Raw genomic sequence first — 19,652 nt, 5'->3', positions numbered from 1 at the left:
ATTTAGCCAAAATTCTTTAAAATGTAATGTAGAGTTTATTTAAACACATGCACATTCATGTTGTCATTCCGACACATTGAAATCATACAAGAAGAGTTGCCAGAAAGTACAAGCACAAACGTTTTTTTTTTTTTATTAAAATAAAATATTAAAACAAGTAAAAGAACTATATTCGGCTGTGCCGAATCTTATATACCCTTCACCAAATTATACTTCAAAATACAAATTTTAAATATTTTTAGGTAAACAAAATTTATTTTTTTTTTCCAAAGTTGTTTTTTTTTATTTTTTGGAAATAAAAAAATTTCCAATTGTTATTTTAAAATTTAAATTTTTTTTTGTGAAAACAAATTCGTGTTAAAAAATATTTTTTTTCCGATTTTGAGCCATTGTAGGTCCAATACGTCTTATGTACATACAGTGGTTGACAAAACAATGGAAACTTTTCCAAATATTCTATATGTAGCCCAAAATTTAAAATATTTTTTTAAAATAAAATTTTTTTTTTAGTATTTATTTGTATTTATATAAATTAACTGAAAAACAAACAATATAATTAATTATATTCTGAAAAAAGGGAACAAAATTAAAAATATTCAATATTTCGCTACTGGCAAAACAATGGAAACTTTTAAACTTCCGCAAGAAAGAAGTGTAAAACGAAAATAATATTTAAAAGAACGATGTAAAAAGCATCCTGTTTACAGTTATTTTATTTTATTTTTAAATTCTGGTAATTTTTCACAATTTCTTTTTCTAAGTTTTTCGCATAATTGCTTTTTTTTAAGTTAACGAAAATGGCTAAAGTTAAGATTTGTGAAGACTTAAAAAATAAAATAATTAACGATTTTAAAGCTGGTTTAAAACAACAAAAGTATCTGTGACAAATATTCAATAAATAATCAGCAGTTTCAAAAATTATAAAGAAATTTCGTGAGACCGGTTCTGTAAAAACTCAACATTTAGGTGAAAGACCTCGTAAGACTAATTTAATAGCGAGAAAGTTGAAGAAATTCCCAAATATAACTCCTCGAGAGGTTCTTAATAGCCTAAAATTAGAAATAAGTACCCGAACAGTTAGTCACAGGGCAAATGAGGCTGGTCTTGGTTGCTATCGTCCTGTGAAAAAACCACTCATTTCTAAAAAGAACCGTTCTGCTCGTCTACAATTTGCCAGGGATCATTTAAACTGGTCGATACAGAAATGGAATACTGTCCTCTTTTCCGACGAATCTAAATACAATTTAAGAGACAGTGATGGGAGAACATTTGTAAGACGACCAAAGGGAAAAAGATTAGATCCAAAGTACATAAATAAGACTGTAAAGTTTGGCGGTGGCAATATTATGGTATGGGGATGTTTTTCAGGCAAGGTATGGGCCCAATTCATATTATAAAAGATACCATGACAGGTATAGGATACAGAACCATATTAAACGATGTTATGTATCCATACGCTGAGGAAAATATGCCCCTAGTTTGGAGATTCCAACACGACAACGACCCGAAACACACCTCTAGTAATGAAATATTTTGAAAAGTTTCCATTGTTTTGTCAACCACTGTACGTCGTTGCAAAGGTCTTTGAAATATCTATCATTAGATAGATATCCATTGTCTATATTAATGACTTAGTAATCCAGATATAGGTCAAAAATCGAGGTTGTCCTGGTTTTTCCTCATATCTCAGCCATTTGTGGACCAATTTTCTCGATTTTAAATATCAACCGAGCCGGAAGAATTCCGGAGATATTAATGTATGAATCGTGTATGTAAGTTATTTGGGGGCTTCGGAAAGTTGATTTCAACAGACAGACGGACATGGCTTAATCGACTCCGCTATCTATAAGGATCCAGAATATATATACTTTATAGGGTCGGAAAATTATATTGTGGAAATTACAAACGGAATGACAAACTTATATATGTATACCCTTGTTACGAAGGTGAAGGGTATAAAAATTAACTTTACATAAAAAGGAAGAAACAATCAAAATCAGTGATTTTGAAATTGGAAAAAACATGTGATAATGAGCTAAATAAATATACATTATTATCAATGGTTCGAAAGAATTAATTCTTAATTCAATTTCCAAAATCAAATTAAATTTTATCTTTTAATATTTTTATTTAAGAATTCATTACGAATTTATTCATAGGCTTAATTCCTCAGTACTTCAAAAATATTGAATTCATTCCTTTGAGAATATTCATTATTTATAAAATTACTGACAAGTTTTCTTTCCATTCATTGCAAAATCGCTTCATAACAATTATTGAATTATTTTTTTTATTCAATTCAAATCTATAACAAATAGACTTTAGACAATCAAATATTCAATTCAATTTTGAAACAAAACCAATCGAATGAAGAAATCACATTTTTATGCAATTTGCATTAGATTTGACTTAACAAAACAAAAATTAAACTTTCAAAGTTTGAATGAATTTTACTATGAATTAATTCCATTATGAATTTTAAACAATTAATGAATTCAATTCAAATAAATGCCTTTGAATTAGATTTGGAAAAATTCGTATTTCAAAAACATAGTTGCATTTTTTCACTGACACTTATTGAAGTTTTTTCGCTTATTGTACTGAAAAATACAACTCTGAAAGTATCGAGTACATAGTTACTTTTTTGCTATTGAGTACCGGGAAAAACTTGAGTACTGAGTACTTTCCTACCATTACTTTGAATTAAGCTTTTTGATAGAAGGAATTGTTGAAATTTTGAGATTTTAGTGAATTAATTAATTTGAATCTCTGATTATTATAAATACTATGTAATAAACTAGAATTACTTTCTCAATAAAAATCAATAAAATATTATTTAAACGTAAAACGTACTTTCCCATTTCAGACGATTTCTAAAGGTCTACCTTTTACTTTTACAAAAAAAAAACTCAATATCTCATAAATTTAAAAAGAAAACTACACAATTTGGCATAAAATAAAATCATTGCTTTTTTAAATTCATAAAACACTTCAATGCAATACACTTTTCCACATAAAAATCCATTAAAATTATGAATAGTATGTAAAAAAAGAAAATTGAAAACAAAAAGTATTGACAAATAACACGCACTGACATGCGGGTACTTTTTTGCTTTTGTGTTAAATGCAGTGAAAAAAGAACTGCAATATTTTTGAGTTTGTTGTGATTCAGTACAAATTTCACGTAACAACAACACGTAGTATGAATTTTTATTGGATTCGCGCCTGCTGGTGACTTATTCTTTTTTGTTTTTATAGTTTTTCGTTTCAAAATCTGTTTATGTTGTTGCATTTCAAATATTTACAAATAAGTGATTATTGGTTAAGAGAAAAATGTAAATCTTAAACATAAACTAGCTACACATAGAATGTAATAAGTAAATATATAGAAAGACACAAAATACTAATTTTCTACATTTTAACACAAAATAACCATATTTACAAATTTTTACTCACTGTATTAAAACTTTCAGATTGCTAAAATATAAAATAAAATTAATATATTAATAAAGCTTAAATTGTAAATTTCGAAACTATTATGTAGTTTAAATTATAATTTCATTATGTCAAAATACTTGAATTATTTAAAGAAACTCAAAAATCGTAAATAATTTTACTCTTAACCATAGAGAAAACACATAGAGCGGAAACTCTCCTGCCAAAGACCTACCTCAGTTGTCAAAAACCTAAGTGGTGAGAATGTATTAGTAAAAAAAACTATGTGAAAACAAAAACAAGTAAGAGTGCTATTCGGCTGTGCCGAATCTTATATACCCTTCACCAAATTATACTTCAAAATTTTAAATATTTTTAGGTAAACAAAATTTAATTTTTGTTAGTTGTTTTTTTTTCATTTTTTGAAAAAAAATTTATTTTAAATTTTTTTTTTTTTAAATTTAAATTTTTTTTTTTTTAAATTTTAAAAAAAAATTTTTGGTTTTTAAAATTTTTTTTTTTAAAAAAAAAAAATTCGGGTTAAAAATTTTTTTTCCCTATTTTGACCCATTGTAGGTCCAACTTGATATGGTCTTATATACGTCGTTGCAAATGTCTTTGAAATATCTATCATTAGATGTCCATATTGTCTATATTAATGTCTTAGTAATCCAGATATAGGTCAAAAATTGGTCAAAAATCGAGGTTGTCTTGGTTTTTTACTCATATCTCAGCCATTTGTGGACCGATTTTGCTGATTTTAAATAGCAAAATTCTCGAAAGCATGTCTGACAGAATTATTGAAGATTTGGATCCCGAAGATATCTGGGGTCTTCAGAAAACTGATTTCAACAGACAGACAGACAGACAGACAGACAGACAGACGGACAGACAGACAGACAGACAGACAGACAGACAGACAGACAGACAGACAGACAGACAGACAGACAGACAGACAGACGGACATGGCTTAATCGACTCCGCTATCTATAAGGATCCAGAATATATATACTTTATAGGGTCGGAAATGAAAAATGTAGAAATTACAAACGGAATGACAAACTTATATATACCCTTCTCACGAAGCTGAAGGGTATAACAACACTCGTATGTGTAACTTTTTTGAGTAATTTTTTTGTTTGAGTTTTTTTCGAGTTTCCGCTCTATGTTCTCTATGCTCTTAACTGCATAGACAATGACTGCAAGTTTTTGCCAATCAATTTTGGATTGGTAACGGTAAACACTTGAGCTCTAAAACATTTTAACATCTGCACAATATTTTGTAATTTCTTAATTTTAGCTATAACTCAAGAACCATTGATGAATTCTCATATCATTCTTTAGCAAAATTGTAGCTAAGATTTAAATAAATATTTTTTTTACCCTTCACCTTAGTGAGAAGGGTATATATAAGATTGTCATTCTGTTTGTAATTTCCATAATATAATTTTCCGACCCTATAATATAAGGAGTGAGATCGAAAAATTCTTAACATACATATATGTTTATAAAAAAGAAACCACTAAACTTACAGCTTTAATTTTTTTTTTATTTGATTGAAATTATTATTACAATTTACAAAAAAAATTATTTTTATAGTTTTAATCACTAGTGATGAAATTTTGAACCTTTTTCGGAAACCCTTCCATTAACGTTTTTATAGTGCTTTCTGTCACTTTGCTCGAACATGTAGTCCATCTCCGTTTAAAATCTACCACACTTTTGGACACCTTTTTTGTACTCTTCAATTCTCTTTTAACAAGAGCCCAATATCTCTCCACTGGCCTTAGCTCCGGGCAGTTTGGAGGATTTGCCTCTCTTGGTACAAATACCACATTATTGTTCTTGTACCACTCAAGGGCTTGTTTGCCATAGTGACAGGATGCCAAGTCAGGCCAAAAATAAGTGGACACATTATGAAGTCTTATGAATGGAAGCAGCCTTTTTTGTAAACATTCCTTGATGTAAATTTCGGTATTTATAGAGCCCGTTGTAACAAATGAGTGGCTTCTTTTGCCGCAACTGCATATTGCTTGCCATACCAAGAACTTTCTGGGAAATTTTGTCTGCTTTTGGGTCCTAAACTTTTCTTCAACATTCCCTCGAGCATCAGCAACATAAAATTTTTGACCTGGAAGTTGCGAAAAATCTGCCAGAACATATGTTTCGTCATCCATTATGCAGCAAGAATATTTTTTTATAAAACTTGACTTCAATTTCCGTGCTCTGTTTTTGGCCTCTAAATTTTTAGTAGCGTTCCTGTCAGGAACTTTTTGAGCCTTGTATGTTTTTAAACCTGCATTAGCTTTAACTTTTCGTACCAAATAGTCCGAGCACTGAGCTAACCGGGCTGCTTTCCTACCGGATGTGTTGGGAGCTCTTTTGAAAATGCGTTCTATTTTTTTGGCTTTAGAAACATCATGTGGACCATTCCTTCTACCTGAACCAGGTTTTCTATCAACTGACAAGTTCTCCCGGTACTGTTTAATAACATTGGAAACAGTTTGACGGCAGACCTTTGTATGCTTGGCCAACTTTTTGTAAGACCAAGTTGGGTTTTGTTGAAAATATTTAATAATTTCAGTACGCACTTTTTTCTGGTCACTCATTTTAATCAGATTAACAAAAAAATTAATATAATTGACATTACACATAATAACTGACATGTTTTTCAAAGGTAACTTGATCAAAAAAAAATTCAAATAATACTTGGGTTAAAAAATGTAATGAAAAACGTGTGTTAAGAATTTTTCGATCTCACTCCTTATATATATTCTGGATCCTTTCGTCTGTCTTTCTGTCTGTTGAAATCAAGTTTCTGAAGACCCCAGATATCTTCGGGATCCAAATCTTCAATAATTCTATCAGGCATGCTTTCGAGAAGTTTGCTATTTAAAATCAGCAAAATCGTTCCACAAATGGCTAAGATATGAGGAAAAAACCAGGACAACCTCGATTTTTGACCTATTTTTGGCCATATTTCTGGATTACTAAGTCATTAATATAGACAATATGGATATCTAATGATAGATATTTCAAAGACCTTTGTAATGACGTTTATAAAAACATAGTAAGTTGGACCTATAATGGGTCAAAATCGGAAAAATATTTTTTATTACGATTTTTTTTTTCACCAACAAATTTTTTTCGCTAAATGTTTAAAAAAAATTGTTTAAATTTAAAAAAAAAAATTTAAATTTTAAAAATAAAAAAAATTTAAAAAAAAAAAAAAATGTTTGATTTTTTAAATTTTTTTTCTCCAAAAATAGATTTTAAATAGCAACCGAGCCGGAAGAATTCCGGAGAACAGACAGACATACAGACATGGCTTAATCGACTCCGCTATCTATAAGGATATATACCCTTCTCTCGAAGGTGAAGGGTATAAAAATAGTTATGTTTTGAGTTCGCAAAAAGTCACTCTTTTAACCGAACTGTAAAAACTCGTGTTGCAGAATTATTCGGTTGAATTTTCTTATTTAAGTTTACATGTTATTTGTTGCTCTAATGATGCTGAGAGAAATGTCCCTTTTTGAAGAAATGCAGATAAATTTTATTGGATTTGACTTGTCTTGAAATAACTTTGGGGATCATATGCAAAGATTATTTATTCATAGACTGTCAATGATTATTGATTCATATATAACAAAGTTCTATTGAACTTGACATTTTCGAAAAAAAAAGTCTGAAATTCTACATTAAGATCAAGACCAGGAGGTGGAGTGAGGTTAAGGTAGTTTTCATACCTACAGCCGGTAAGGCTAGACCTATTAGCCTATCTTGAACACACTAGAACGACTGATAGATCTACATCTAAGAAGATGATAATCGATCTCATTAGCAACGCTCAGCATACCTATCTTAAGGATAAGTCTGTTGAGAGTGCGGTTCATGAGGTGGTGGGTTGTATATAGCACAGTTTGAAGCTGCGTTTTTGGATATAGAAGGAGCATTTAATAACTTAAAGATAGAGGCTATTAGGGATTCGTTAGAAGAACTTAGAGGTCATAACTTCCTGGTGAGTTGGATAGTTTCAGTGCTGGATGATAGCAGGATGATCAACTCAACCTTGGGGGACGATAAACTCAGAAGACGAGTTAGAAGACGAGAAGAACACAGCAAGCTGGAGTTCTTTCTCTTCGTTTGTGGCTACTGGCGGTAAACTCTATTCTCAAAATCTTTGAGTCTAAAGGTAGAAAGATAGTAGCCTATGCGGATGACGTGGTGATTCTGATTAAAGGAAATTTTCTCTCCGCTATCAGTGACATCATGCAGTAAGCACATGGTAATCTCTCGTCCTGGGTAAAATATAACGGTTATGGTGTAAACCCATCGAAGACAGAATTGTTGCTCTTTACCAGGAAATACAGGATGGAGAGATTAAATTAGCGGAAACTAAATATCGTCGAGCTGATGTTATCAGAGGGAGCCAAGTATTTAGGGATATTTCCTTAATAGAAAATTATCATGGAAACTAAATACATACTCACGAAAGATTAAAGAAGGGCCTTAATGCCCACTATACATGCAGGAACTACATTGTCAAGAACTGGGTTTGCGACCAAGTATAGTAAATTGGACCTATACATCTGTTATGCCTATTGTTACTTATGTTTGTACAGTGTGGTGGGAGTCAATGAGAAACGTAGTTATAGGATTATACTAAACAAAGCTCAAAGGTGTGCATATACAGGTATAACAGATGCCATTGGCAGCACCCCACAGGCGGTCTTGGATATACCCCTACTACCCATTGAGAACTATGTTGAGAGTGTGGCGACAAGGAACATAGGCTATTTGAGACCTCGTTAGTGAAACCAATGCCGATATGTCACACTAGAATATTGAATGAGACAGGTCTTATCGGTCAGGAAATTATTCCTACAAGAATCTCTGATCATAGGCTCTCGACCAGTAGGTATGAATGGATTGGATCCGATCAACTGTTCGAAGGGGGTGCAATTTTCACTGACGGATTCAAGATGGACTCTGGTACAGGGGCCGGGGTTTATATGGTCGGCAACGATATTAAACGGTCACATAGTCTCTCTGACGATTGCAGCGTCTTCCAGGCAGAGATATTCGCGATCTGGAAACCCATGGAGTTGTGAGAGGTATCTGTAGTGACAATTTATGTAGACTGGTGGGACTTAAGGCTTTGAAATGTCATTCGATTCATTCTAGATTAGTGGAGGACTGCAGAAGAGCTCTTGAAGAGTTATTGGTACACTACTCAATCAGATTGAGTTGAGTACCAGGGCACTGTAACATACAGGGAAATGAGGAAGCAGATGAACTAGCCAGACTTTTTCGTGTTATCTGACGTGCACACCCCTTCCAAAATAAACTAAACTAAACTTTTAACTCATGAGGTGCCAAGCGATTTTTAGAATGTGTTTATGTTATAGAACCAATGGTTTATAAATATTTCTGAGACATCCAGCTGGGGTCGCCGTAATTTTCTTTCATCACTTTAGATATAAGGAGATTTACTTTTTCTCACCACTAAATTTCTGATATGTCATTGTTTTGCTTGCATTATTTTTTTTTGTATTTGTGCTCTTTAGCAAATTGTTTTTTATTTTTTTTTCTGGTTTTATTAGTTTTCCTGGACATTTTCTTTTCCATTAAACCCCATTATATGATTTTCGGCTTTTAGTTTTTATTTAATTTTGTTTTATTTATAAAGTGAATTTATTATGAGCATTACATGAAATATGTATGTTTACCTTTGTTTCTTATGCTTGCTCTCTCGCTCTCTTAATGATGTTGTAAGATATTTATGTACATATGTATGATTATATGTAATGTTTATGATTGTTTATTTGTATGTCTGTCTGTATGTCTATCTATCTGTACATTAAAGTAATGTAATTTACAACAAAACAGTAACAATAATAAAAACAAAACAAAAAAATTAGGTCATGTTTGTCTTTGACCATCAAAGTGTGTGAGAGAGTGAGTGCAAAGAATTGTAGAATAATATAAAATGATAAGAATTATGATAAATTATTGTTGTTGTTCTTGTTTTTATTAGTGTTGTTACTAATGTTTTTTGTAAAATAAAGCCAATAGAATAAAGTCATAAACAATTTGTTTACAATTTAAATGGAAAACCAAAGACTGATGGATGGATGGTGTTGTTGTGTACAACATAATTGAGGGATTATTAATGAATGTTAATGACGATTAAATAGTTTAATGAAAGTAATTAAGTAAATAAATATGTTGATGAAGTGTGTAATAAAATAAAACTGTGATGAAGTAGAATAAATGAAATAAATCAGGCTTTTATATTTATAAAAATTAAAAAAAATAGAATTATTAAAAATATGAAACTTATTTTAAAACGTCCTCGACTTTTTAAATGCCATTTACCTAATACCTTAATTGAAAAACTAAAATACTCGCATCTATTTTTAAAAAACACCTTTTAGATATACAATTTAACGCCCAATTTCGTGTAATTATAACTGTTTAACAAAACCAATAATTTAAAAGTTTATTTGGAAACAGAAATTCATAAATCCTCATCCTACAACTAATGACACTGTCTGCCCGAGAAGATTAATAAATAATTAATTACAACTTACGCATGTAATGAAACTACATACATTCATTCATATATAAAATGTATATAATTCCAAATGTCTGTATTGACAATTAAACTTAATTTCCATTTCTAGTTTATTATTAATTTATGTACGTATGTACATACATATATTTTTTTCTTGTTTAGTTTTTTAAAGTAATTGTACATTTTTAATGGACCCACAACAGCAGACGCACTCATATAATGGTTAAGTTCATTGGACAATTTACTGTGTTTTAATATAACTAGGTAGGAGTACTTATTTTGGTACTTTTTCACTATTTGGGAGGGACCATTAAAATTAGAAAAATATAAATATTAAATGATGAAACTGAATTTTTAAGTTCGTATGTCTTTTAATTTGGTCTGGATGGTAGACGCCAAACTAACGTAACTCTGAAAATTTCAGTCAAATCGGATTATGTTAACCCGTCCCGTCTCACATCGTCTCTGAAATTTGACTAGATACCAGCGGCGTCTCAAATTCGTCTGCCTGTCAAAATGGTCACCGAAAAAAAAGTACGTGGAAAAATAATTAAAACTTTTCATAAAAATTCAATATGGACTTTAAACAAGTAAGAGAGCTATATTCGGTTGTGCCGAATCTTATATACCCTTCACCAAATCATACTTAAAAATAAAAATTTGAAATATTTTTGGATAAACAAAATTTATTTTTATGATTTTTTGGAAAAAAAAGTTTTAGAATTGTTTTTTTTTAAATTTTAAATATTTTTGGATAAACAAAATTTATTTTTTTTTGGTTTTTTTTGGAAAAAAAAATAAATTTTAAAAAAAAATTTCGAATAGTTTTTTTAAATTTAAAATTTAGCAAAAAAAAAACTTTTGGTGGAAAAATTCGGGTTGATTTTGGAAAAAAAAAAATTTAGAATTGTTTTTTTTTTTAAATTTTTAATATTTTTGGATAGACACAATTTTTTTTTTTTTGGAAAAAAAATTAAATTTAAAAAAAAATTTCGAATAGTTTTTTTAAATTTTTTAAATTTAAATTTTTAATAAAATTTAGCAAAAAAAAAACTTTTGGTGGAAAAAAATTCGGGTTAAAAAATATTTTTTCCGATTTTGACCTATTGTAGGTCCAACTTACTTTGTAGGTCCACTATACATATCCATATTGTCTATATTAATGACTTAGTAATCCAGATATAGGTCAAAAATAGGTAAAAAATCGAGGTTGTCCTGGTTTTTTTCCTTATATCTCATCCATTTGTGGACCGATTTTCTCGATTTTAAATAGCAACCGAGCCGGAAAAATATTGATGTATGAATAGTATATGCAAGTTATTTGGGGGCTTCGGAAAGTTTATTTCAATACGGACAGACCGACAGACGGACAGTCGGACATGGCTTAACCGACTCCGCTATCTATAAGGATCCAGAATATTTATACTTTACAGGGTGGGAAAATTATATTGTGGAAATTACAAACGGAATGACAAATTTATATATACACTTCTCACGAAGGTGAAAGGTATAAAAAATAGCAAAAGATTTGAACGTTCATGGTCACACTGTTTAAGGAAGACTTGTACATTGAAAGAAAACCTGGATCAAGAAAAAAAAAGGCAAAAGAAGTCGAACAACTCTTTCGAAGAGCTTCAAACACTTTATCAGAAAAGCAACTCGTAAAGTTAAATGCTCAGATTATTTTGTGTGCAGAGCCAAAGCTAATGCTGGGTTGAAGTCGTATAAAGTTCAGAAAGTTCCAGATCGCAATGCGGCAAAGAACTTAGAAGCAAAAGAACGAGCGAACAAATTGTGTAAACAAATACACCTGTTGTGTGATGGATGATGCAACTTATGTACTGACACACTTTTCACAACTACCGGGTCAAGATTTGTATGCAGCAAGAACAATACCGGACAAAAAAACAAACAAAATTCCGCTAGAAGATTCTTGTGTGGCAAGCCATTTGTAGTTGTGGCAAATGAAGCCAATCATTTGTGACATCAGGCACGATAAACACAGAACAGAATGACTTCATATTTCTGGCCTGATTTGGCATCATGCCACTATCAACGGCCCTTGAGTGGTATACAAACAATAATGTCAATTTTGTACCACAGGAGGCAAATCCACCCAACTGTCCAGAAGTTCGGCATGTAGAAAAGTATTGGGCACTTGTAAAAAAAAAGAATTAAAGAACACATGAAAGGTATCCCAGGACATGTCCGCTTTTAAGCGTAAGTGAACTACCTACCTCGTCCAAAAAGTTAACTCTCTAACCGGCAAAACATTAAAAATTAGCCGATGACGGCAATAATTTTTTTCAAGTATATATAGTCAAAACAAGCGTAAGTTTTAATTTTCAGGCAGACCGTATATTGTTGAAGGAAACAAGTCACGGAAATCTGGAAGCTGAAAAGCAGTTCCTTATCGTACACATTGTTGAGACTATGTCCACAAAATGGTAAAACAACCTAATCATAATATTGCGAGTCTTAGCTCAAATATGGTATCGACCCTGAGATTTACTCCACACATGCGATCGTTGTATTCTCGAATAATTTAAGGACAGTTGATTTCGATGGATTTCTTCTGCTTTCTATCATACCGATGAGCTTGGATTTGTTAGAGATGGGGCTGAATAATGGATTCGGTTCTGAAAAAAAAGATTTAAGTCGAACTATAATGATTTTTATGATCTTTAAAAAAACAACAAAATTCACTTTTGATGATCTCTCTATAACCAACTCGTTGATTGTTGATGCAAATTTTAATGGTACAATTAAGCTCGCAAAAAGTACAATTTGTAATTTCAGTTACTCATCCCTGATGTATGACAACAATTACTGGTACAACACAGCAACAACAAAAACAACTAACCAATACAAGTGACAAAATTTACAATAACAAGAAAAAACGTCTTATGACGACATATTTCGAACACAATTTCGTTAAAGAGAAAGGCATAAAGACACGGAGAGTGTAACTTATTGTTCAAAAGAGTGACGAGGAGCAAGAACAGTAGCAAATAAAGTCGATGACAGTTGTTTGGCAGACGAATAAAAAAAAACAGTGTTATTAAAAATATACAACAAAAACAAGCACGTGCCCAGTAAACAAATGAAGCAGTAAAAAAAATAAACAATTTTAACATACTAATGTTTTTCTTAACGGGGCACACACACACAGGCTTTTAACACTGTCCCCAAACACCACCTCACAAACGTTTTTGCCATCTAAGCCAGAGCAAGAGGCAGCTGAAGAAGACGAGACTCCTCGTACATAAATGTTAATAAGCAAGCAGGTTGTTGGCACACAAAATCATATGAACATATGTTGTTGTTGCTGCCATACAGCCGAAATGTGGGACAATAAGAGCAACATCATGCAAAAAATACTGAATAAAAAAAAAAGTGGACACAATTTAAAATACATAAAGAAAAAATGCGACATACTGGAACTGCCCACAATATGTACAAATAGCGACAGACAATCGGCCAAAAAGTAAAAAAATTATGAACGTTTTCATATCGAGGGAAAGTTTTTACGTGTGTGTGAGAGAGAGAGAGAGAGTGAGTACATTTTTGTTATCGATTACTAGATCACGTTTTTAGTACGATGACGTTTTGATGTCGTAAATAAACCTTTGATTGAACTTAAAAAAGAAAACTAATAAACATGGTTTTTTTTTGTTGGCTATTGATTTGTAGAAAATCTAGTTTAAATAAAGAAAAATATTGGCAAAATTTTTGGTGTTTTCAAATGTTTATAAACCCAACAATAGACATGTTAATAATTTGACAAATAATGGCTAGACGATAAGAAAATTATCGATTTAATGTCTATAAGAGAGAATATCAAATATTTGTTAATTATTTTTGATAAATTATATATAAGAAAATTACTATATTAATATTTAGAAATATAGTGGTTGACAATACATTGGAAACTTATGCAAATATTCAATTAATGTGACACAATCCAATCAAATTCTTCATTTCATTAATATATGGGCAAAAAACTATTTTGTTCAAATTTTAAAAACCTTTTGAACAAAAAGTAGTTCTTCAGGGTGTAAATAAAGTGGCCCGGAAGAACGGAAGATGCCAAACGTTCTTGACGCCCAGTTGAGCTCTCTACGCCCGAAACAATTAAAAAAATCACGATATTGTGTTGCCCGATCGGAGATTGAAAGTGCGAGAGATTGTGGATGCATTAGGCATCTCATATTGCATGATCACTTGGTTTGCTCACAATCAGCCACAAACACAATAATGTGACAATTTCAGGAATGCTTGAAGTTGTTCAACCGCAGTATGGACGAGTCTTTGCCTCGTTTCGTAACCGTGGACGAAATGTGGATCCACCACAAAATAACAGTCAAAACAATGGGTTTCTCGGAGTGAATCGGCGCCAAAGGAGGCCAAGGTGGGTTTGTCAGCCAATAAACTCACGTCAACCGTTTTTTGGTATGAACGCGGTATAATCCACATTAACTATCTTCAAAAGGATAAAACAATCAATGGCGAATATTATGCCAACTTATTGGGTCGATTTAATGAGGATTTGAAAAAAACGACCGCATTTTGCGAAGAAAAAAGTTTCCATAGCAAAAATCCTTGAATACGAATTGCTCCCTCATACGCCCTATTCTCCGGATTTGGCCCCAAGTGACGTTTTTTGTTTCCAAACCTGAATAAATGGATCGGCGAAAAGAGATTTGACTTCAACGATGACCTAGACAAATTATTTGGAAGGATTAACAAATTGTAGAAACGTTGAGCAAAGTGTACAGACTTCATAGGAGACTATGTTGAAAAATAAAATGATTTTTTTTTATCTATAAATCTATGTTTAATTCAAAAAAACTGTGTTTCATTTCATCAAAAATTATAATGAGCAATGAGGATCATTTCCATCTTAGCGGTATGTAAATAAACAAAATAATCATTTCTGGGGCACCGAAAATTCGTATATCACCCACGAAGAGTCATTACAGCCGCTCAAAGTTACTGCATGGTGAGCTGTTTACGCTGGATGAGTCATCGGGCCATTTTTTTGAGAACGCCGAGAGACAAACAACTACTGTGGACCGCACGCGCTACAAAGCCATGATTACCGAAATTTTCTTCTTCCTCAATTGGAATAATTGGAACTGGAGAACATGTGGTTCCAACAGAACAGTGCAGCGGCGCACACTGCTCGAGCCACAACCGATATTCTGAAGGAAGCATTTTCGGGTCGCTTAATCTCTCGTTTTGGTGATTTGCTCTGGCCGACCGGGTTTACTTCAACTAGCCTCAGACTCCTGAAGCCCTTAAGTCGCCGTTTACACATGCAGATTTTCCTCGCATGAAAGTTTACTTTATAGGCAAAAGAGGCAAGAGGAATAGAAAGGGGTACACACTCTGATGTACTTGCAATTCGTTGTGTGTTTTCGTTCCTAATACCTACATACACAAAAACATGCACATTAATGTGCAAACTGTCTGCAATAAAAATCTTTGTGTGTAAACGCGAATGCAAGTTTAAAGAAGAATAATAAAATCTTATGCGCGAAAAATCTTACAGTGTAAATGGGGACTAAGGAGAATATTCGAGAACGTGTCGCCCGAAGTTCTGGTAAGAGTGATGGAAAATACCATAAAACGAGCCCGTATTCGATCCATTAAATTGTAGGTCAATCGTGAGGATTCAATTCCTGTATGAAATGAACTTTGTAAGCAAGCAAATCAATACCTTACACAAAATGTTCAATAAATTGGATGGACACAAGTTCAATTGTTGAGCTCAATGACGAATTAACACAATCGCTTTCTGTGCGCACTGTACGGCGTCTTTCAAGATGCGAATTATCGCTAAGAGTAAGCGTATTGCGAAAACGACCCATAGTTTCTCGAATTTAATGCTCTTACAGATGATTATGAGAACCTTAAAATTCAGATAATGCCCGATTAGTTTGTCGGATTGAATCATGATTTTCAAAATAAATTTGAACAATTTGCAAACGTTGTTCAGATGTGAGTCGATTCATGATAAATTGTCAAACCAAACTAACCTCAAAACAACCGAGAACTGTCAAATCAGCTGTCACAGAAAACAGAATTTAAACTTATCCTCATTTGTATTTCAGGCCAGATTCAGAAAATTAACGCTTGTGTTTCTGATTCAGGCCCTTAATTAATTTAAATTAGACATTACAACAATTTTCCTAAAATTAAATAGCCTTTCTTAAAGCATCTTTTGTGTTTTCTAAAGTATAACAAACTATGTAAATGAATCAATAAAAAAACCAGTATATCTATATTAAAATCTATTTACAAACATTAACAGCCTATTAAACAATTTAACTTATATTTGAGATTTAAATAATTAAATTACTATACATGTTCAACACTTACCCATCATAAACGCGACACGTCGAATTGTTAATCCTCTTGTCCGAACACCGTCTACGGCGATCCTCGAACAAATCCTTAACCGCCGTCACACCCAACACAAATAACACCGGTATCATGGCCACCTCTTTGCCGAACGCATTTATCGCCGGAAACCAATTGAGTAAAACGATAAAAATAAAATACAAATTTGCCACCCGATGGAATTGTTCTAAAAGATTTTTCGGTATAAATGACAGCAGCGTGTATTTGGTAGTGCGTATTTTATTGCCCACAAAATGACCATTGGGATGATCACGTTTGGGCGTTTTCGGGGGTACGGTATGATTTGGCACTACAACGCGATAGGGACGCTCTTCCAGATTCTCTGTACGACAAATGCCGACACGTTTCCACCATGGCGGCGCCTCCGAACGACGCAGTGTGTAAATCGATTCGGAGCGAGAGGCCTGACGTGAATGGCCACGGCCAGCGGCAGAGGAGGGTGCCGAGGGGCCAAATTCGCGGGTTTCGTTTTCTTCTTTGTGGCCGGGAGGTAAAATGAAATCGGTTTTAGAGCCCACACGACTATGGCCACGAGGCGTGGCAGATGCTCCGGGAGAATCGGTGATCTGACCTTGGGAAAAGGCCCGTTGATGGCCTTTCATGGCCGATTTGATGGGACGGCCGCTAGGGCCCAATATAGCGCCACCACCATGACTGACAGAACGTGAGTGGCCTCGTCCTGACCCCGCCACCATTAACGAATGTGGATTGGGATTTATAAAAGCTACACCGGGTATACCACCGGTGGCCGTACTACCGATAACGTTTCCACCAACACCACCGGGGCCCGGAAACACATAGGTCCGTTCGGGCTCCTGTAAGCTCAACAGACCCGTCGCTGTATTGCTTAGTGGTATGGCAGAGGCATTTAGGGGATCGTAAACTGCGGCCGCATTCACAGTCGGCGTTGTCGTCCCCGTAAAGCCTGGCGGAGCCGATCTCTGCTGTTGTACAACTGTAAACTTTCGCCTCAACTCTTCGGTATTCGCAGAAGGCATTTTCACAAGACACCATTAGTTTCACAAAAATAAAATCACAGTTTTCTTTTCTTTGTTAATTTCTTTTTTCGTTTTTCCTTAGTTCAACACACTCTATTCTAAAATACTCAATAAGTTGTTAACGATTAATGACAATGATAACTGACATTTAATAGCAGTTATCGCAGATGTTTGCTTTTCAAAAACGCCATCTTGCATGAACCGACGACATCGCCAAACCAAACCAAACACTTTGTAGCTGTTGCTGTGTGTGAACTGCAAGTAAATGAAAAGAATGAGAAGAGAAACAATAAGAAAATGTTGAGTTTTTCAGATTATCAATTATAAACTTAATAGTAATTGTTCGAATGAGAAACACAATAAAGATAATTAAAAAAAAAATAAAATAAATCTTAGTACAAGTTATTTACAAGTTTGCTGGTTTAATGAACTTGTTTTAAATATTTATTATAATGTAGCCCTACACCATGAAGTCTTAAAATATGGTCCTTCGAATGTTTTAAGCAAACATTATATAAATGGTCCTTCGAACATAAATAAACGATTCAGTTGATATCAGTAAAACTTCCATATGTCCATCACTTAAATTTCAAATCTAAAAATAGCCAACATGATTCCCTTTTTTTAAATTTATAAATGACATTTTTACTGGCTCGTGCATCCCCGTTTCTTGCGACCTTTTAAACTTTATCTACTCTCCGTAGTATATAAAAAAACAATACAGCATTGAGATAAATATTGTATAAAATTGCAGATAAATTTTATTTATATTGTTTTTATTTTAATTTTCCACAACAATTGTGTGAAATTATTTAAATTATGTTTTCAAAATACCAACATAAATTATTAAAATGCCAGCTTAATAGTACTTTTGTTTGTTTGTTTGTGGTTTTGTGAATTTAATTGTGTTCCATTTAAATTAGATACGAGTTGTATAAGAAAATATAAATACATAAGAACGTAATAAATATTTCAAAATTCATTGCCAAATATTGTGTATAAACGAGGGTCATGTGATTGAATTTAACAAAAATTCAAAGCCCTTCACTTACAAAAACAAAAATTTGAGTTCGATGGAATGATGGCGATGTTGAAAGATATCTGGTTTTGTAGCAGGTTAATGCAATTGAACGATATTGTTTGCTTAATCGGTCGGTGAACGTCGCAATGTGGATTGATGAATGCTCCAGAAGACAACTGAACTTCATAGAGAGCCACGATTCTTTAACAATTTAAGAGCAATCGGATTATAATTTTAATAAAAAACATGAAAATTACCACACGCGCATCTCCAAAAAAGGAGCTCCCCCTAAAATCGGCATTTCTGTTGATACCAAGTAAGATGATGAAGTCCTTGGATTTGGTTAGATTAAAGGCCCAAAGAATTTCATTAGAGTCGAAGTTTGGTGCCGAAATAATGCTGATAATCTCGGCAAAGCAATTAAATATGTATTTCAAACTCTATCTCTGGTGTTTGGTAGAATACAATTCATTATGAGGAGTTTAAACCTGTGCACCACTCCAAATTATGCTCGCACACAAGATGAGTTTTAGACTCTCTTGAGAATACCTCGAAGTGTTTTATAATATAACAATTATAATTTGAGAGGTTTGTTGTCAAATCTGTGGACTACCGCAAATGCTTCATTAAGACGTGACACTTCTTTTATCTATGTATTTACCAAGAAATTATTTTATACACTCGCCAAAGAAGTCAGAAAAAATCCAAGCTTCTGATTACTCAAGCCCCAATGAATATTATGAGGGTTGAAATATGGTGCTGGAATATCCCTACTGGTGAGCAGAGACCTGCGCCGACTAAATTTCACGGAGGCGGCGGCGGCTGCGGCGGCTGACTGGCGCCTCAAAGCCGGCTGTCAGCCGACTAAAGAATAACTACTCAAATTCTAAATAACTAAAAATTTTAAAAGTGAAATTCCGAAAATTTTATGAACTTTTTTCAAAACGGCGGCTATTTCAAGCCGACTTAAGCCGAACAAAATTTCGGCGGCGGCGGCTTTAAAAATTTATCGGCGTCTCGGCTCAGCCGGCTTACAGCCGTTCGGCGCAGGTCTCTGCTGGTGAGTACGTGATATATTACGAGTTCTGTCAATTTGGATTTAATAACACCCCATTAGCATACTACAAAAGTCTTAGCGGTTGCCAAAACTCCAGCAGATTATCACGTTCAAGGTTGATCTTGTAGATGACAGTAT

The 19,652-nt window shown here is 33.1% G+C and overlaps 1 protein-coding gene across 3 annotated transcripts in view; it reads right to left on the bottom strand.

Moving 5' to 3' along the window:
* LOC135952557 (phospholipid-transporting ATPase VD) overlaps positions 1 to 19,652 on the bottom strand; it is a 110,648-nt gene that overhangs the window by 61,448 nt on the left and 29,548 nt on the right. For 2 of the 3 annotated variants that reach the window (XM_065502559.1, XM_065502560.1), the window contains exons 2-3: positions 16,397 to 17,691; positions 3,457 to 3,477 (exon numbers count right to left, since the gene is read on the bottom strand). In XM_065502559.1, coding sequence (XP_065358631.1) covers positions 3,457 to 3,477; positions 16,397 to 17,436 — 1,061 coding nt within the window. In that variant the 5' untranslated portion in view covers positions 17,437 to 17,691. The remainder of the gene's footprint in view (positions 1 to 3,456; positions 3,478 to 16,396; positions 17,692 to 19,652) is intronic. The other variant, XM_065502561.1, reaches the window with a different exon arrangement.

The sequence above is a fragment of the Calliphora vicina genome, chromosome 2 (assembly GCF_958450345.1).
Source record: "Calliphora vicina chromosome 2, idCalVici1.1, whole genome shotgun sequence".
NCBI lineage: Eukaryota > Metazoa > Arthropoda > Insecta > Diptera > Calliphoridae > Calliphora > Calliphora vicina.
This window is presented reverse-complemented; position numbering and strand designations above follow the sequence as displayed.